Source organism: Salvelinus sp. IW2-2015, unplaced genomic scaffold (genome assembly GCF_002910315.2).
Source record: "Salvelinus sp. IW2-2015 unplaced genomic scaffold, ASM291031v2 Un_scaffold345, whole genome shotgun sequence".
Lineage (NCBI taxonomy): Eukaryota > Metazoa > Chordata > Actinopteri > Salmoniformes > Salmonidae > Salvelinus > Salvelinus sp. IW2-2015.
Window position 1 is genome coordinate 9,970 of NW_019942543.1, and position 21,549 is coordinate 31,518.

Consider the following 21,549-nt stretch of genomic DNA (forward strand, 5'->3'; position numbering starts at 1 on the left):
AGGAGTGGAGCGCAGCGACAGGTAGAGTCTTGTCCGGAGGTACTAACATCCTCAGTCTCTTGGATGGTGGTTGGCTGCACACAGAGGATGTGATCCGACTTGACTGTCTTAATTAAAACGTTGCACTGGATTGAAGCCTCAGAGCTCACTCTTCATCAGATGGAGGAATGCCAAATAATCCCTTGGGTGAAATATGGCCCGCAAAAAAATATATATATACAGATTTGTGTCTAACCTCAAGAAAGACGTGGATCGCTATTATGCCCTACAAGATTTCTTTTTTTACCTTGTCCTATAAAGACTGAGTGAAATAATTGTACAGCAATGAAACAAATACAATGCAAATTCACTTGAATACAGTTTGAAAAGTTTCATAAGGTTTCATTGAAACGAAACAGGACCAAGTGCATTTCCTAATGCATATCCCTTGGCCCTCTAAGCCAGTTATGTGAAATATGTTGCTCCGCTAAATTGGCCATGCTAAGAACCTCTTCAAACCCAAGGCATCTAGCAACTAGACAGTAGTTGCTAGAACCAAGAAACTCCTCTCTTCGCAACAAGAAAGGCGAATTTGAAAAAAGAAGAAAAGAGGGAAGAAAAAATGTTAGCAGTACAGTGTGTCGTGCCTGGAAAGATAAAATGTTATTTGTGCCAAATTCTACCAAACACTGCAAACAACCTGCGACCATTGGAATCACCTGCCATCATGAATGATTTGGCCGTTTTTGAGGCCTGTATATGGAGGCCATGGATTCTAACTTTTGACCAGCTGCCAACATCGTCAAGCGCCAGCAGAAGCCRAACAGCAACAAGCCCTGTTTGCTGGCAAAGAGGGCAGAGATGGGCATAGTCACGGCAGATGTTAGGACTTATTAGTCACGGGTATGGGTCTTCTTATAGYGCCTGACAAATGGTTTCTTTACAAAAAAGTGCCAAAAGGAGCGACAGCTCTCAATATCTCTCATTGCACTGGGGAAGTTTTCAGTATCTAGAGCTGCAGCTGGCTAAAATGGATTACTTGTCTCCTTTTCTTCCCAAACTCAGGAAGCTCCTCCAATAACTATTTTTATGATTGCATGTTCTCAAGCACAGACAAGTCTGATCTATTCATTCATTCTCCACGTCCGCTTCCTCCTGCTCCTGACTCTGCCTCTGTTTAGGTCAAATTAGAAAACGCCAGGCTGTCTCTTTATGGTGCCAAGGCTTTGCCATTAACAGAGGTGTGAACATAACTGTCAATTGCTAAAAGAGTGTGAGAAACGCAGTCCCCAGTAAATACCTCAAAGCTCTGGGTTATGTGTAAAACGACTTTAGGAGCTCCCTTCTGACTTCATAAAACGTCCCCCTGACAACGGTGAAAGGTTACTGGTCAAGCCTCAGGGAGGTCAGTTACTGTCCCTGAAGGTGTATATCAAAGGGGACACCCCCACCTCCTAGAGAGAGACGATTAACCTGAGAAGGGCCGCAGCAGCTTCACCATGACAACTAACCTGCTTAGAGGACTCAGGTGTCCCCATTTGTCTGAGTGCTGGGAAACAGTCATGGGTGTAACCCTACAGCTATGATATTTCAGATACCATTTACTTGTGATGCAGGGAGTGTGATGCCTATCTTTACAAAGTGACTGCCCCGTACTACTCTATCAGACTAACCTTAAAATAATCTGGTCTCAGACGATCGTGCAGGTGAAGAAGAAATGAACATTCAATTTTAAGGCAATCGCTCTGGTGGACATTCCTGCAGTCAGCATGCCAATTGCACACACCCCAGAATTTGAGACATCTGTGGCATTGTGTTGTGTGATAAAACTTCCCATTTTAGATTGGCCTTTTATTGTCCCCAGCACAAGGTGCACCTGTGTAATGATCATGCTGTTTAATCAGCTTCTTGATATGCCACACCTATCGGTTGGATGGATTATCTTGGCAAAGGAGAAATGCTCACTAACAGCGATGTAAACAAATTTGTGCACATTTGAGAGAAATAAGCTTTTTGTGTGTATGGAACATATCTGGGATCTTTTATTTCAGCATATGAAACATGGAGCGAACACTTTACATGTTGCGTTTATATTTTTGTTCAGTAAATATTGAAAGTCAGCATTTTCATCAGATGACAACAGAAGTGCAACGCTATTTGGCTGACAGCCACACGAGTAAAAGTAAAGGTATTTTTTGCAAAAACTATACATGGCCATCATATTTCTAATGTTTTTCATAGAAAGAATGTAGCCAGCAACATTTCCTAATATTTTGCTTAAAGTTAAAATTGCATTTTACCAGAGAAAAGCAGGCAGGCTACACCGCGGAAAGTACTGGAAAAAAGTAGCTACACATCAGTCAGAGCATTGTCTGCTGGTTGAATGCCCGTTCATGAATTCTCATCCAAGTGGAGAAGTGCAACTGAAGCACAAAATGTGTCTGATGCAGAGCGGAAATTACAATTACAATAAGAAGCATTTCAGATCTTCGTTTAAAAAAAGCAGCAAGATATTTCTTATGCCTTTGAACTTTTTTCCTGCGTGAAAAATTAAGAATTATATGTTAACGCGACAACTAAGCTTAACTTGCTAGTTATCTAAGTAAGTGGCTGAATGAATAAGCTGACGGGGCATCATATTGAGTTTTCTGCCGTGTTTGAGAAGTCAAAGCCCTTTGGATGAGTTATCTGTACATCTGCCACTGCTATCTTTTGAATGCCTTGCGTGTTTTCTCCTCTCCGTTCTTGGCCAGTCTGCTACACTCCCATCTTCTCTGAGTAGTCAAGCCCATTGCCCTAATGACTCCAGACTCCTCACAGACATAGCATGTACACATGCTGCTCCAGTGCCAGCACTGTTTTTCCTTCAGATAAGCATGTGTCAAAACTTTGTTCATTTCCACAATGTCTCTCGTTCACATTCACTTTTAAATGTCCAAACTCACCAAAAATGGCATTCGGTAGCTCCTATATGTATAACTTTATGAGCTAGATTGCCATTCTTTGCGCTCATTAGCATATTTAGCTAGCAACCTCCATGGAAATTCGCTATTACTTGTGCTAATTTTGTTTGACCCCCAATGGCCTTTTTTTGTAGTTTATTTGGCGCCCCCTTGTATACTAAGCTGGTAATACCGTAAATCCTGGGACGTATGAAGGACGGTATGACAATATGAAAATCTGGATTGCGCCCAACCTTAGTATAAAACAAACAAACCCCCCCCCCCCCCAAAAATCCTAATTTATTATCCTTTCCACAGTGTATATTTTTTGTGTGTGAAAAAGTCACTTTTCCTTTATCAGAATAATGATTCTCCTCTATAGCTAGATTTCCATCCAATATTCTATATTCTAAAATCTGCATAAAAACAATGTTTTCAACTCTATTAATGTTTTTCTCACAAAAATGTTTTGCATTATATAGCGAGTGTGCACACTCTGGTATTGGCATGTGCACCCTAGCCAACAGCGTTATCTGCACGCTGTTGGCTAGAGCGCACATATAGCCTATATGATGAGATTATTATTATGGAAAAAAGAGCAAGATTATTTTTACTTGTCAAACGGCAGCCAAGCATCGATCATCATGTCAMCRGAATAAGACCCTTAATATGTGTTGGAAAGGAGCATCAAGCTYATCACCKTGCACTTTCACCACCCTGTGAAGTTCATCATTTATTTAATCTGTAACCTAATAAACTGCATGCTTTCCCGATGAGTCATAGTAGGAGGACCACACATGTCATCGCGTGACTCCAAGTTACCTTCAATATGATGGTAATTATATCAATATTCGCACATGAAAGCTTTTCCACTGGCATTTTCCTCATAATTAATTTTACCGACAGAAAAAGATCCCACCTTGTCTAACATATTTTGTTTTATCGATACTTGGAAAGTTTACCGAAAATTTTCCATCAGGCCTTTCATGACATTTTTTATCCGGCATGCACTTTACTCGCATAAAAAGGTTGGAATGAAACCTGGTTTATGACCATGTACTGTATTTTCAATGGATTTAATGACAGTTCTTACGAGCAGCACTTTGTGTTGATTTCTAAGGTGCTTTTGGCACCCGCACTGCCTCACAGGCAAAATTGATGGCACAAAAGTATGTGTGCACCTGAAGCTCTTGCATGCATATAAGGCTTACTGGCGGTAAGAACAGACGATTGCCATCATTTTTCGAGTTTCAACACTCAGTTATTACAATTTAAAAAACAAACATTGAAATACCATTAGGTAAGGTAAAGCAAAAACCCAAACCGGTCAGAGAGGGGGGTGACTATTCCATACAGTCCTGTTGAGACTGAAAAACAGACAGAGAGAGAGAGAGAGACAGAGAGAGAGAGAGAGGAGACAACACAATGGCAGCTTACCGTCCACACAGTGCTCCACCTCCTCCAGGTTGCGCAGGGTAATCCTCATCAGGCTGGAGTTGAGCATCAGCTCGTTCTTATGTGCCGGCCACATGTACTCCGGGGCCAGGTTGACAAAGAAAATGCGCGTGTCGCCAGTGGCAACCTGGTTGTCGCATATCACAGGGTCCCCGAAGCCGCCGATCATCACCTTGTTGCCGCCGTCCAGAAGAACCTCGCCGTTGACCATGGTCTTGCCTTTCAGGTACCGCCATACCCTCACCTTTATCAAGGCCATGGAAAAAGACTCATTTACTGAGGCTCCTCACATGCAGGCTGTAACTTCAAGTTAAAGGTAGACTGCGCAAGGTGACATCATCATAAATAGGATATGATGTATGCAAGTGGAAAGTTGCCATGTTGTTTATGATGATGCAATTTTGCAGTCTACCTTTAAGCAAATATATTTAATATCAAAAGTATTTTACAACAATTGTAGTTTAACAAACAGATTTAAGTCAGGACTCCAGGTATTTCATGTTTATATGCATCCAAGCACTTATTCTGCCAAGCACTTATTTTAATAAAACTTTAAAGGGACAAATTGTATACATCAGTGTACCATGGTTGAATAAATACATACGTTCCTGGACTGTATCTGCTAAACCATAACCGTATTCGCAACAGAAGACATTTCATATTCATGGGACAGGTTTCCATTTGGGCCGGTCTCATTTGGTGGTAAGTGGTACCGACCCGAAAACGTGACACCACTAATCTACTCCCTCTACATCCCAAGTCATGAGACGACGGAACCTAAACCAACCAGCAGGTTTCTGAGCTCGGCGAGAACTGACTGCCACTGGTTTACGTCTTTTGACCGAGATTAGATTGGTGTAGCTCAGTTTTAATAGAAGGTTTAACAATGAATGACCAAAGGAATTTCATCAATGACTTTGTGGAGGAGTGTTGTTAATGGCTGGATGGGGTTCTGTGAGAACTACGGTCACGGATTTCACAAATGTATGAATGTACTACTGTATATCCCTCAACATTAGGCTACATTGGGATAACTGTGTTTGTTTGCAGCCCTTTTAATCTTAATGCAGCACAACAAACCTTTCCAGAACCCATTTAAATGGAATATTTCTTTATCTGCCAACACTATACATTACTAAATGGAATGCAACCGGAGGATTGATGGTTTAAGAATCCCAGGTGCAACCTACTGTCCGTGTACCCTTGAGCAAGGCACGTAATCCCTCATTTGCTAAAGGGGCACTGCTCTGTATCTGACCCTGTGCTGCTTTCAGCCTCTTGTGTGTGGTGTCCGGGAAGTTAGGAATAACATAAGACGGCAAAAGATGAATGTCCATTTGACAATGGACAATAAAGTTGTATTATTTTCTTCATCCTACCGATGTATTGGTTTGTCATGTTCTCAACAAAAAAAAGGTAGCTTATTGCTCACAGAGAGATGCATACCGTTTTCATCATCAAACAAATGGACCACTGACTATAGGGCTCCCGAGTGGCGCAGCGGTCTAAGGCATTGCATCTCAGTGCTAGAGGCGTCACTACAGACCCTGGTTCGATGCCGGGCTATATCACAACACACCGTGATTGGGAGTCCCATAGGGCGGCGCACAGCGTCGTCCGGGTTTTGGGAGGGTTTAGCCGGGGTAGGCCGTCATTGTATATAACAACTTGTTCTAAACTGACTTGCCTGGTTAAATAAATATACAAATGGATGCCGTTTGCAGTTCGTCTACCTGCACTGTAGTAACAAGGTTGGTCACGGGCCAGTGCTACTGGTTTGCATGGCAGGTGGTTCACAGCATGTTTGTGATGATTACGTGGCTGAGTAGTAGGCCTAGTAGCTATATAATTGATGGTTAAAAAGTTTAAAGGAACACATAGGATACGGATCTTTAGTGTTGTGCTCTATGACAAGGCAATTGTCAAATACAACTTCATGCCTGTAAATAAATAAAAAAACAAGCTTCTGAAGACCAACAAATGTAACGCCTTATATATAGCTCAAATATGTACATCACGATAGTTTTTWAAAAATATATATCGTGCACGTGAGCTTCCCTTAGGAAAACAGATATAGTATTTTATGTATCAAAGGGGGGTTATTGGCCTATAAATATGTAATAAATAGTTAACACTTGTTGAAAAGGTTGAGATTGCTATTACTTTTTTGTTCAACTACTGTATGCGAAGGCCTACCAAGACCGATGCACTGATTCAAATGGCTATGATTTGACAGGTGTCACTTTGGAGTTAGGCTTACATGTATCCTACTTTCTGAAACAGAAACATTGAATACTTTGTAACGTTTTCGACAAGACTATCGTTACTTTGTAGCCAACCTCACTCAACATAAATCTCTCCACTCAAGTCAGGACAGTCAGGCTTACCTTGCACGAGTATGTATTGTGCACTGGGTCCATGTTCATGATTTCTTCAACGGTACCAGTCAAAACTACGTTCGCCTCCTCTTCCCTTTTCTCCAAGTCTTTCTCCGGACAACTTCCGTGACACCGTTGACAGAAAACGGCGAATATCATCAATGCCCACCCGTACAAGTGAGTTGGTCTCCGTTGTGAAACCATGGTCACGAAAACGGGTAACATACTAAATAAATTCTCTGCGACACAAAGTAGCCTACAAATTGTTTTCGCAACAATACTCGCTATGTAGGCGAATAAGCCTTCTCCTAACTTCCCTACCGACCACAAAGCTCTCTCAATTTCAGACAAATCTCATGTGTCTGCTGCGTGCGCGACCTGAGCTGCCTCGCTGCAAGCCGGCTGAGAGAGAAGAAAAGGGTTGGATTCTCTCTCAAGGAATGCGCTACATTTCACCCCCCCCCCCTCACACTCGATTTTTTTTGAATGACGCTTCGGATTTGCATGCAATCTGAATTGCTGATACGACTGGTGAAGGGACCTGCAGTTTCAGGAAGGCTGCCGAAAGTGGTGTAAAACGCCACCCTTCGGAGAAATGGTGCGTCCACTGAACAAGCGGAAAACCAAAGGGGAATTGCTTTGAGGCAAGTGATGGCCAAGTAGCCTACACTAAACATTGAAAGTAGTCTCGGCCTATATTGTGTGTAGCCTAAACTATGAAATAATCAAATAACAAAACAAAAACATTGGGTATGTAAGGCCTATCCCTAATAAACAAACCAACAGAAACAGTCCAGAACTGGCAATACAGTAAGCCTAAGCGATACAATTATGGATCTTATTAAATATTTGCCATGATCAACATTTGTAAATGCTACCATGTGTGCGTTTTTTTACAGCTCCCAGTTAGGAATAGACACTGCGTAAATTTCCACTCTTCAAAAGCTGTAATTTTAAATAGACTATCCGTCAATCTATTCCTGGAAAATGACAGGCTTGCGATGTGCTCTCGAACAGAGGATATTTGTAGAGATTTGTTCCATGTTTTCCCTCGAATTTCTTGTGCCCTTCCCTGATTTTTCTATCAATCTAAAAAGTAGCCTCTTCACAATTAAAATGTCAACATCACACTCTAAAAATTAGGGGTTCAACAAGGGTTCTTCTAAGATCCTCAAAGTTCTTTGAAGAACCTTACGGTTCTTGGCACTGAAAATGGCACCCAAAATGTTATTCCAAGAACCCCATATGATGTGGGGTTCATTGAGGAAACTTCCTTAGTTGGTGGGGTTCTTGCAGGAACCTAACTGCCCAAATGAAACATTTGGATTTGATTTTGAAAGGACAGCAGGTGCAGGTACTTAACTGAAAAATGTAAAGAGCTCCTCAATTTAAGGTAAGGTTTGTCCCTCCTATGATCTAAATTGATATTGTTTTACGATGATACCATTTATCTTTTCATATTTGTGCAAATCTTTCTAAAACAGAAAATGGACACAATTCAATGGATATCAATCAACAAATATGTAAGAATATGTAGGCTATAAGAATATGTAATAAGAATACCAATTGACATACCTTTTTATGCCTCCTTGTCTGTATACCTGCAGACACAGACACACAAGAGACCAGTTCAGTCATCTGCACACAATACAGCTAGCCTCCAACATATTCTTATAGCCTACACTCTAAAAACAAAAGATTCCTGGAGTATCCTTTAGGGGTTCTTCAAATTGAAACTGTGGGAGAACCCCTATAAGTTCTTCGAATCCCCACCAACTAAGGAGGTTCCTCGAAGAACACCACCTCTTATTGGGTTCTTGGAATAACTTTATGGGGGCCATTTTCAGTGCCAAGAACCGTAAGGTTCTTCGAAGGACTTTCAGGATATTAGAAGATTTTTTAGACTGTACATATTCTTACCTCTGTTGATTTGATATCCATTGAATTTGTGTCCATTTTCTGTTTTATAAACACCTGCACAGAAATATGAAAAGATAGATGGTATCATCATAAAACAATATCAATTTAGATCGTACAAGGGACAAACCTTGCCATAAATTGAGGAGATCTTTACATTTTTCAGTGAAGTGCGTGCACCTGCTGTCCTTTGAAATTCAAATCCAAATGTTTCAGTTTTATTTATTTATTTTATTTAACCTTTATTTAACTAGGCAAGTCAGTTAAGAACAAATTCTTATTTACAATGACTGCCTACACTGGCCAAACCCGGACGACGCTGGGCCAATTGTGCGCCGCCCTATGGGACTCCCAATCACTTCCGGTTGTGATACAGCCTGGATTCAAACCAGCGTGTCTGTAGTGACGCCTCTAGCACTGAGATGCAGTGCCTTAGACCGCTGCACCACTCGGGAGCCCAAGAGTGTGTTGGGCAGTTAGGTTCCTGCAAGAACCCCCACCAGCTGAGGAGGTTCCTCAATGAACCCCACATCCTATGGGGTTCTTGGAAGAACGTTTTGGGGGCCATTTTCAGTGCCAAGAACCGTAAGGTGCTTCGATAACTTTGAGGATGTTAGAAGAACCCTTGTTGAACCCCTAATTTTTTGAGTGTAATACTACTAATAATAAGTGATGAGTAGGACTATTCGGCAACAGATCTAGATGAGTGTTATTTTAAGCGATGGGAACGCCCTTAGTGGTGCTGAAAGGACAGCGCCAGGATCGAGCAATAATATTTTTTTATTTTTTTATTCATTATTTATTGAATATTCTAAACATACAATATACTTGCAGTGAAGCCGCTCAATAACTACATCATATCAGTCATCCAACAGATTCCCATTCAGAGCGACACATAGAAGCATCCAGGGTCAATGCCCTGCTCAAGGGCATGTTGACCGATCTACCACCAGGCCAAAAAACATGAACCCGAACCCGACAAGCTCCCCCCACAGTTCCCCAATACCTGTCCCTCAACCATTTCAGACCCCTCCCACAGTCCCCCCCAGGAAGAAAAAAAACAAACAATTAATTCCATTCCCCACCCACAAGAACCCCCCAATGCACCAACAACCAAGAGAATGAACTAAAGAGAAAAAAGGAAAAGACAGAATAAAACAGCAAACAACAATGCAAAAAAAAAGAAACAAAAGAATACATTTAAAACAAAGGACATCAAGGACAACTAAAAYCATAACAGCAATGCCWACTGTATATGTYTGTGTGCATGTCTGGCACTATTACATGTATGTGTGTGTTCTTGTATGTGTTTATTTGAATGAGAGTGTGTGTATATGCATGTGTACAAACACCTGCACGGCATCAGCCTCAGGCAAACCGGCATTAGTTGTAAAAACACTGCCACTTAGTATCATTCAAATGTACTTTTTATAATGTTTTATTTWKTTTTWTTTTTTTTTTGCAATAATGTTGAAAAAGTTGAACCAACTTGGGGTGCTGAAGGATAGCTGTGCCATTCGGCCAGTTCAGGACCAAACAATAATAATTAGCAGAATAGCCTAATAGGCCTACAACTACGTGGTTTAGCTATTTGTAGGCTATAGCCTACTGTAAATATAAATACATATAGCACTGTTTGCAAGGAGAGGTTTAGTTGCGAGTAGGAATTTCATTGTATTGTGTAGCTTACGCTTTGGCTGTATCATAAATAAACTGTGATTTGATTAGCTTGAACACATTACAATATTGGCCTACCCAGGGCCAGAAATATGCAGGTGCTTCCCGGGGCTGAAGTTTGGACACATGTACTCATTCCAGTGTTTTTCTTTATTTTTACTATTTTCTACATTGTAGAATAATATTGAAGACATCAATACTATGAAATAACACATGTGGAATCATGTAGTAAACAATAAAGTGTTAAACAAATCAAAATATATTTTACATTTGAGATTCTTCAAAGTAGCCACCCTTTGCCTTGATGACAGCTTTGCCCACTCTTGGCATTCTCTCAACCAGATTCATGGAATGCATTTCAATTAACAGGTGTGCCTTGTTAAAAGTTAATTTGTGGAATTTCTTTCCTTCTTAATGCGTTTGAGCCAATCAGTTGTGTTGTGACAAGGTGGGGGAGAATAGACAGARGATAGCCCTATTGGTAAAAGACCAAGTCCATATTATGGCAAGAACAGCTCAAATAAGCAAAGAGAAACGACAGTCCATAATTACTTTAAGACATGAAGGTCAGTCAATGTGGAAAATTTCAAGAACTTTTAAAGTTTCTTCAAGTGCAGTCGAAAAAACCATCAAGCACTATGATGAAACTGGCTCTCATGAGGACCGCAACAGGAAAGGAAGACCCAGAGTTACCTCTGCTGCAGAGGATAAGTTCATTAGAGTTACCAGCCTCAGAAATTGCAGCCCAAATAAATGCTTCACAGGAGTTCAAGTAACAGACACATCTCAACATCTAGTGTTCAGAAGAGACTGGATGAATCAGGCCTTCATGGTCGAATTGCTGCAAAGAAACTACTACTAAAGGACACCAATAAGAAGAAGAGACTTGCTTGGGCCAATAAACACGAGCAATGGACATTAGACCGGTGGAAGTTTGTCTTTTGGTCTGATGAGTCCAAATTTGAGTTTATTGTTTCCAACCGCCGTGTCTTTGTGAGACGCAGAGTAGGTGAAAGGAGGATCTCAGCATGTGTATTTCCCACCATGAAGCATGGAGGAGGAGTTGTGATGTTGTGGGGGTGCTTTGCTGGTGACATTGTTGGTGTTTTATTTAGAATTCAAGGCACACTTAACCAGCATGGCTACCACAGCATTCTGCAGAGATACGCCATCCCATTTGGTTTGCACCTAGTGGGACTATCATTTGTTTTTCAACAGGACAATGACCCAACACACCTAGAGTGCTGTATCAATGACCTGGCCTCCACAATCACCCGACCTCAACCCAATTGAGATGGTTTGGGATGAGTTGGACCGCAGAGTGAAGGAAAAGCAGTCAACAAGTGCTCAGCATATGTGGGAACTCCTTTAGGACTGTTGGAAAAGCATTCCAGGTGAAGCTGTTTGAGAGAATACCAAGAGTGTGCAAAGCTGTCATCAAGGCAAAGGGTGGCTACTTTGAAGAATCTCAATATAAAATATATTTTGATTTGCTTAACACTTTTTTGGTTACTATATGATTCCATATATGTTATTTCATAGTTTTGATGTCTTTACCATTATTCTACGAAAACCCTTGAATGAGTAGGTGTGTCCAAACATTTGACTGGTACTGTATATATATATACAGTATATATATACATATATCGTACAATATGTGTGTTTGTTTGAATTCAAGACCAGATTGATCTCAGTTGGTCAGTGTCAGAGTAGCCACTCATTTCAGTCATTTGTATGGTAAGATTCAGCTAATTTCTTCTATCATGTAAATTACGTAGAATTGCATAAGATGCTTTTTTATTATGACTTTATTATGGCATCTTGGTGCACAGATTTGTTTTCAGAAAGTATGGTGTTCCGGGACGTGTGTGTGTGTGTGTGTTTGTGTGTGTGTGCGTGGGGGGCGGGGGTTAACCTATTACAGATTAAAAGAAAACAGAGGTGAACTATCAATTCTAATAATTTATTTGCATAGATTAAACATGCTATAAAATCAATTCACCAAGTAGTGAACATAAATCATTACTACGTAGAATTGAAGGAAATTTGTTTTAATATAGCCAATAAATCAAGCTTTTGGTGTGGTGGGTTCCACTGCGCAGTGCAAGAGGGGCTCCGTTAAGTTTTATGAACATCAAGGCAGACACACGGTGAATTTGGATTTTCGATCTCGTTGGGAAGATGATAAGGTTCATATAGCTAAACCCTCTCACACTCCACTGAGCAGCAGATTTCTTATCAACGGTCTGATTGGCCAAAGTGGTAAATCCTCCGAATTGCCTCTGCAGTGCACACACGWAGCCTACAGTTCTTCATCATTCCCGCCACCGCCAGTGAGAAGAGGGAAGAAACCACCATTTACTATAAGTTCAAGTATATTTAAAAAGTAAGTTCAAGTATATTTATGGCCAGTTTTATTGTGAAACATTTATGACAATGTCCTCATCTTCCCAACATCTTCTGTCACCTCATGGATAAAAAACAAGGACTCACCAAAACTAAACACTATGTTATAGTTTATTTTTATGTTCCTTTGCAGGCTAATCCTCTTCATGCTGCCAAAATTATTGTGTAGACTGTAGCCCCGAAAATGTCTAGGCTGTAGCCCAAAAACAATGGGCTTTCCCAAACTTTATGCATTAGGTAGACTTAATATAGGCCTATATTTTAACAGAAAAAGTGAACTTATTTTTAGAAATGTTCAGTGGAAAAATGGGTAAGCCCAAGGTTGCAACTGCATCTCTGAATTTCCTGTCGTTCTTCTTCTTTGTGTGAATTTCCGGCAGACTAGATGCTGTGTTGTGTATTGCTGCCTTCCACAGGTCTGAATGCAGATTGCACATTTTAGTCACAAAATTAAAGGAGTAGGGGAATGGGAAATTCTTAAATTGCACCACCATCTAACCCGGCACCTAGGGTTAACAGAATTCTGCGAACTTTCAATAAACGGTTCTAGTTATATAGCTATAGCCCAGGTTTTTCCTTGTCAGATCACATGGCTAACACTAACAGCACAATGGAAGAAGCTGTAGCTCTCCAACAAAGTCTACAGTACTGTGACCTACACACACTGTCAGCCAGAGCATCTCTTTCAACTTAGAACCTTTTCCCAAATCACATGAAGAATCATGTTCTCACCACCACCAATTGTCTTTTGACAGCACTCCTCATCCCACAAATATTTCAACACAAAGGCCTCCGTAAGTAAACAGGCTTAAACAAGCATTAGACTCAGGGAAGACATTTTCATAGCCCATTTTGTCATTCAAACCATAATCTGCCAAGCAGATGCAATTACTGTTGAAAAAGCCAGAGTGGCAAAGACATATTCCCCACGGGCATTTATTAGCAGACTTTGAGAGGGTTTGTTGAAAACGTTCCCCTACATAATTTTGGTTGGGTTTTGACTCTCTCTTTGCTCAGTTGTCAGTTTTTATGACTGAGTGTTTCATTGCAGGATTGACCGCACTGGCGGAATGATTTGGCACATTGCCATGCAGTTGTGTGACATGATCTGTTATTCGAATCATTCTTCAGCAATACCTCTGGAATAAACCAAAATGACACATATTACAGCTCTGACAGTTTGTTTGTATATATGTATGAATAATGATGTGTGTTATTATTTCTCCCTTTGAAATAACTTATTGTGAGTGATGACTTTAAACATGCGGAAGGTTTGTGCAGCGGGAGAATGGTGACCCATTTTAACTAAGGGTCTTTTGGAAACAAAGAGACTGAAAAAATCTTTTTTGAAAAATMTTTACTGAAAAAAGTCATGCAAAGGCCTATACAATAGTAGGCTCGCAGCTGTTATTCATTTAACAGTCGTGCTACTGGTTTCTTCCTGTATTTCATCAACTTATGGCCATTCAGTGAAATCCCTACCGTATGAGTGTTGAAAAGTCCATCTGCTTGGTGCTCTACGTACAGGAACATGTAAGTGATATCTCGACGGTGCACATCACAATAAATAATTCACATTGCCTCCCTGTTTCTATGTCCTTACATTCTGTTTCGTTGTTCTTCAAATATCCTTTGATTCATAAAAATGTGTCCAAAATGTATTCTGCCCACAGTATACATTGCTATATTTTACACACACACACACACACACACACACACACACACACACACACACACACACACACACACACACACACACACACACACACGGGCTAATATGACCCAATAACTGAGTGTTTTTGTCTGATGGAAACAGACACTCACACACAGATATGTAAACAGTCACACAACCCCCCATTCCTATGCAGACACACATCACCTAACACACCCACACACTGCGGTAGACATTCCAGCGTTATCAATAGAGCCTGCTGTAACTCTTTTGTTTCTCCAGGGGACAGGCTTCGTTCCCTTTATCAGGTATCAGCCTGGGAACATAATAGCAACCCTTGCCTGTCTGGCATCTATCTGCCTGTGGCTGTGACCACAGAGCCGGTGTCCAGTGTCCCAGCCTGCCTTGCAAGCCCTAGAGAGGTGGCCTCTTCCCATTAGTTCTCTAACTGTCCTCACTGTAGAAACAAAATGGAGGCCACCAGATTGATATTATCAAGTAATCCTTTTCCGACAGTTAAATCTCAATTGAGCATGACTCTCGGGGGCACTTGTTATTTATTTTAGGGATAGAGAATAAATATTCTGTGTGTGCGTGTTTGCGTACGGGTGGCGGGTGTGTGTGTGCATGCGTGAAAATGTATGGGTAAGAGTTTGCATCTGTATGTGCAAATGCATGTGTGTGTGTCTGTGTGTGTATAAGTGCCCATCCATCACTTATTGGAGAGCTGCATTCAAAAAGAGCAAGTCCAGGTAGCCTGGTTTAAATCACTCTGAATGAAAGGAGCATGAAACCCAATTGGCCAAGCCAATAGAAACATACCCCCTCTAAACCATTTAGCCCACCCTACGTCAAGCAACGAATTGACTATAGACAATCAGGGAACGCTTCCGCTCTCGTTCCTGTGTGAGAATACATGCTGTTCACTACTACAACATTTCCTCAGCCACAATGTTCCAGAAACACATGACTTGTCATGGCGTTCATCAGATCATGCAGGGTTTCCCAACCATCTCCTCAGGCCTCCCCAGACATTTCACATTTGAGTTTTAACCCTAAACTGGCACACCTGATTCAATTAGTCAAAGGCTTGATGATTAGTTGACTAATTGAATCAGGTGTGCCAGTTTAGGGTTAAAACTCAAATGTGAAACGTCTGGGGAGGCCTGAGAGGAGGGTTGGTAGTAGAGGAACATTGTCCCTAACCTCATGTCGAACACATCTCGTGACTAGAATGCTAGCAAGGTAGCACTTCATTTAAGCTACAAAGGATTGTATCTGAGGTAATTGTAGCCAAGGGCTCCATATTTCATCCAACTTGTTTCATGGAGTTGGAGGCTGCTGGCTAACCGTGTCTAACACTGAAGACTGTTTTTTTGTGTTTTCCAATGGCACTCCCTCACAACCCAGCCACTCTTCCAATACAAACAGAGCGGTGCACAGCAAACAGCCGGTGTCGAGCTGGCTGGCAGTTGCCAGATGTTTTCCTACTTTGTGGTGTCAAGTCTAAACAGGAGAACGATCCTCACACCTGGTTTTATCATGAGCATTTAGCTGGAATGCTTCAATGTCTCTTTTTTCCAAGCCTCTAATGTCTCTCCAACTCTTCCTTTTCTTCTCGGACGGCATGGAGGGAGGGGTTACAAATGCTGCATTCCAGAGAGAGAGAGGGAGAGAGCCGGACGGAGAGATGGGAAGACAGAGAGAGAGAGAGAGGGAGACACTTATCTACTGTTTGAGCAGAGGTTTCCTGTAGTCTGTCAACACTGTCAACAAACAGACAAACAGATGCCATCTGGATGCATTGTGGTGAATGGCAGAGAGACACCACAGCTAGGTTGCTGAATGTGCACTTCAGAATTCCCAACAAACACACGTGCACACACAAACACACTCAAATATGCAAATTAACACACACCCCAAGGAAAACACGCACACTCTTTTTATAATTTCATAAAGTTTGTTGAAGATTAGCCTACAAAAAAAGCCAAGCAAAGCACATAGAAGCACATACTGAGTAGCTAAATCTAAATGTGGATGAGTGTCAACAAGGAATTGTAGAGGAAGTAGATAATCAACTGCCCTGGAGGAAGACCAATTATGGGCTACATCTGCACCGCCACACCTCAACTGATAGGGATATAGATACTGTACTACTCTCAGATCCGAGCGTGGAGTCTAGAGACAACATACCATACCACCACACAGCATCCCCACTCCAACCACAGACAGATGCTATTAGTAATGTCTCTATTATCTTTGGACAGCATGTGAGGTAACAGGAGACCTGCAATTACTGGTTCTCTATCTGTCTTGAAAGATACCAACAATAGATGATTCACTGTCACTTTGTTTGCAACATAAACATGAGCTATGTGTCTATTAGTATTCACAAACCTGATGATGATATTAATATAAACCTGGCATGGGGATTTTTCCCCACAACAAAGTACTGTTCACTAACTTGAATCTACCTCAGCTACTTATATGTGACATATGATGGCCTTACAGGTCGTATATCATACAGTAAAACCCCTTTGACTTCAAATGTCACATGTTGGGTGCATTTATTTTCTGTTGAGTTTAGTCTAGCAGTGACTAATAAAGGGGGAAGTTTCATTGCCCTTTAGAAAGCCTTCCAGACATCTCTATTCATCTGCCCCTTGTGACAGAGTCCCGGCTGTACTCGCAGAGTGGCCAGGATTTACCGGCCATTTTATTTTATGGATGCCATTCATTCCCAGTTAGCTCTTTGGCAGATAGCAGGCCGAGTCAATTAGGAAATGAGTCCATCGGGACCGCTCAAGTCTCCCACGCCGCCAGAGATGAACGGCAAATCAAATCTGATTTGGACTGATTTGGTTCACTGCAGTTAGAAAAAAAATATTCAAATCAAATCAATTTGGTCACATACGCGTATTTAGCAGATGGTATTGCGGATGTAGCGGATGTAGCGAAATGCTTGTGTTCCTAGATCCAACAGTGCAGTAGTATCTAACAGTTCACAACAATGCACACTAATCTAAAAGTAAATAATGGAATTAAGAAATATCTAAATATTAGAGTTAGCAATGTTGGAGTGGCATTGACTAAAATACAGTAGAATATAATACAGTATATACATATGAAATGAGTAAAGCAGTATGTACAATTATTTTAACATTATTAAAGTGACTAGTGTTCCATTATTAAAGTGGCCAGTGATTCCAAGTCTATTTAGGGCAGCAGCCTCTAAGGTGCACAGTTACTGTGCTATTTAGTGCACAGTTAGTGATGGCTATTTAACAGTCTGATGGCCTTGGGATAGAAGCTATTTTTCAGTCTCTCGGTCCCAGCTTTGATGCACCTGTACTGACCTCGCCTTCTGGATGATAGCGGGTTGAACAGGCCTCTGGCTCGGGTGATTGGAGGAGGGCAGGTAGTTTTCTGTTTCCTGAAGTCCAAGATCAGCTCCTTTGTTTTGTTGACGTTGAGTGAGAGGTTATTTTCCTGGCACCTCTCTCCCAGGGCCCTCAACTCCTCCATGTAGGCTGTCTCATCATTGTTGGTAATCAGGACTACTAATGTTGTGTCGTCTGCAAACTTGATGATTGAGTTGGAGGCGTGCATGGCCACGCAATCATGGGTGAACAGGAGGGGGCTGAGCATGCATCCTTGTGGGGCCCCTGTGATGAGGATCAGCGAAGTGGAAGTGTTGTTTCCTACCTTCACCACCTGGGTGTAGCCCATCTGAAAGTCCAGGACCCAGTTGCACAGGGCAGGGTTCAGACCCCCGAGCTTAATGATGAGCTTGGAGGGTACTATATTCAATGAACAGCATTCTTACATAGGTATTCCTCTTGTCCAGATAGGATAGGGCGGTGTGCAGTGCGATGGCGATTGCATTGTCTGTGGATCTATTGGGGTGGTGAACAAATTGAAGTGGGTCTAGGGTGTCAGGTAAGGTAGAGGTGATATGATCCTTGACTAGCCTCTCAAAGCACTTCATGATGACAGAGGTGAGTGCTATGTGATAGTCATTTAGTTCAATTACCTTTGCTTTTTTGGGTACAGGAACAATGGTGGACACCTTGAAGCAAGTGGGGACAGCAGACTCGGATAGGGAGAGATTGAATACGTCCGTAACCACTCCAGCCAGCTGGTCTGCGCATGCTCTGAGGCCGTCTGGGCCGGCAGCCTTGCGAGGGTTAACACGCTTAAATTTCTTACTCACGTCGGCCACGGAGAAGGAAAGCTCACAATCCTTGGTAGCTGGCTGCATCGGTTGCACTGTGTTATCCTCAAAGTGGGCGAAGAAGGTGTTTAGCATGTCCTGTGTCCGTGACATGGCTGGTTTTCCCTTTGTAGTCTGTGATTGTCTGTAGACCCTGCCACTTTGTCTCTGTACTGACGTTTTGCCTGTTTGATTGCATTACGGAGGGAATAACTACACTGTTTGCATTCGGCCATATTCCAGTCACCTTGCCATGGTTAAATGCGCTTTCAGTTTTGCACGAATGATACCATCTATCCACAGTTTCTGGTTTGGGTAGGTTTTAATAGTCACAGTGGGTACAACATCTCCTATATACTTCCCGATGAACTCAGTCACCATATCTGTGTATTCGTCAATATTATTCTCAGAGGCTACCCGGAACATATCCCAGTCCACGTGATCAAAACAATCTTGAGGCATGGATTCCGATGGGTCAGACCAGTGTTGAATAGACCTTAGCACAGGTCAGATGAACTCATGGCTACCATTTTAATGTCTCTGCGTGAAGTTTAAAGACGTTGCTAACTAGTGTTATCACAATTGCTAACTAGCTTTAGCGCRWTAACTGGAAGTCTATGGTAACTGCTTAGCGTGCTAGTAGATACCATAGGCTTCCAGTCATTACGCTAACGTGAGTTAGTATTGGCTCGCAACACTACCTCTAACTTCCTTCATACTGGATACAGAGACATAAAACTAGTATCCTTGAGTTCATCTGACTCTGGGGATGTAGATAAAGGGCTTCATTGCAAAAATTAGGAAGTATCCCTTTAAAGCCCTCTCCACACAAAAACAAATCATGACGAGACTGATTTCTTCTAAAGTTGCGCAGGCCCAACAATAAGATCTATAAGTAATCGCTCTTGGAAACAAGTAAAATAACGGGGCTGGACATTGAAGCTTTATCTGACCATTGACGACCATTCGCCTCTGTGCAAGTCTTACCCTGGACTCTTTTGATGTAAAGAATGGATGTAAGTAGATTTCTTATTTCCATAAACATAAGCTAGCCTCTGGTTCCCTGGCCCCTCTTAATCATGCATTAGCATTAGCGTTTGATCCATACATCTGACCGCGGGAAGGAATAGGTAATCAATAGGAGGTTGAGGTGGAGTACAATACTGTTTGGGCCCACCAAGACTTCCTCTCCTGAGTCAGAAGCTTGGGCGATGGGCCAGAGGGAGAGAAGCAAGCACTACAACAGGAAACCAGTCTTCACTGCATCATCATTTGTCAGGTCCTCCTCTACCACTGTTGGCCGCTTGCTTCAAAATGGCCGCCCAACTGCATTAGCTAATAGCAGACACAAGGTTGTTGCTGCGTCAGTGTGTTCTGCTGATTCATTTGATTGATTGGCGTGTTGACTCAGTCCTGCAGAGCACTTTGTTCGTGTTTATATATTATCATTCAGACAGACCGTGGTCGTGTCCAGTGGGATGAAACATTATAGATCGTTCAGTAGAAATAAAGTATGCTATTATGAATCCCTATTTATGTAGAATAGGGAATCATATAGCTATATACATAACATTTCTACATGCAATATTTTGAAACAATGGGTCTTCCTTGCTGTGACCCTTAGTCGAAATGCGTATGTCTGCATTCAACATACATTTGGGGTAAATAAAATGTACTGTTGTGCAGTATTGGGAGGAAAAAATAGGGAAAGTACACTATTCAGTTTTGTGTCTGTGTAGAGGGAGGCACAACGCCAAGTATCGACAAGGGGTGGGCAGTTTGGGGGGAGTTACAGAAGGGGATGTTGGGATATTGCCAGGTAGAGGAAGAGAGACGCCTCCAACATCAGGAACCAGATGTCGAACGCATACTTTCACAGGAACATGTCATGTCATATCACTTGGTTTCCATGACCAAGTCCATCCATGATCTATTCGAAATTATAGAGTTAAAGGGTGTCTTCAGGGGGCTCGCCTTTTCTAGCCCTGCATACTTCCCCCATTTCTGGAAGGAATGGCATGTTTGGTGTAAAAACATTTAAAAAGCATCAGGACAGAATAAACAACAGAGAAAAAGGGGAAAAATTACAGGCAGTGGAGCAGGAATCAAAGTCCTGTCTGTCACTCAGTGAAGGATGCAGGCTGCCTGTTGGGACTCGTACCGGCACAGTGTGCGTGTGCGCATGTGTGTGTGTGCATATGTGTGAGTGGCAAGTAGCCTAGTGGTTAAGAGCATTGGGTCAGTACCTGAAAGTTTGAATCCCTGAGCCAACTTGGTAAGAGATAAGTCGATGTGCCCTCGAGCAAGGCACTTAACTCCAATTGCTCCTGTAAGTTGCTCTGGATAAGAGCATCTGCTAAATGACTCAAATGTAGTATGTGTGGGTTCCTGGATGCAAGTGTGTGTGTTTCTCCCACCCCACCTGAAAAAATACTTTTGTACCAACTATTTACTGTTGACTATAGTACAAATACTGTAGTAAAATAACTGTAGTATATACTATAGCAATTAATGTAGTGTTTTTGCGGATTGTAGAATATGTAATATTTACTGTAGTGTTTTTGCGGACTGTACTATACTGTAGTATTTACTAAAATGTTTTTGTTGTATTACCTTTGACATAGAAGTGGAAACCTAATGGAGAAATACTAAAAGAGCACATTTTCCTTGTAGGTAGGTAGAACAGGGGTCTGAACAGATGGTCCAGCGCTTGCTTCTGCTCTTTTCTATAACCTGTAGGGAACACAATATATGGTCTACACTTGGCATGTAGGTTTCTCACTTATGGGTGGTGCAAACTGAGATATGGGAGAGGGGAATTTGCAGGGTATATGCAATTAAATACTGTAGTATTTGCTATATATTAAATACTGTAGTATTTGCTATAAAAAGTGTAGAGTTTTTGAGAAC

At 41.7% G+C, this 21,549-nt stretch overlaps 1 protein-coding gene across 1 annotated transcript; it reads right to left on the bottom strand.

The window, feature by feature from the left end:
- Window positions 1-4,358: 4,358 nt before the first annotated feature.
- Window positions 4,359-7,100, bottom strand: LOC112068246 (agrin-like; the record flags this gene model as incomplete). Its single annotated transcript, XM_024135342.2, has 2 exons — window positions 6,764-7,100; window positions 4,359-4,620 (listed from the first exon to the last, which is right to left on the bottom strand). Coding segments are annotated over exons 1-2 (478 nt in total), but the record flags the coding sequence as incomplete, so codon positions are not given.
- Window positions 7,101-21,549: the final 14,449 nt, after the last annotated feature.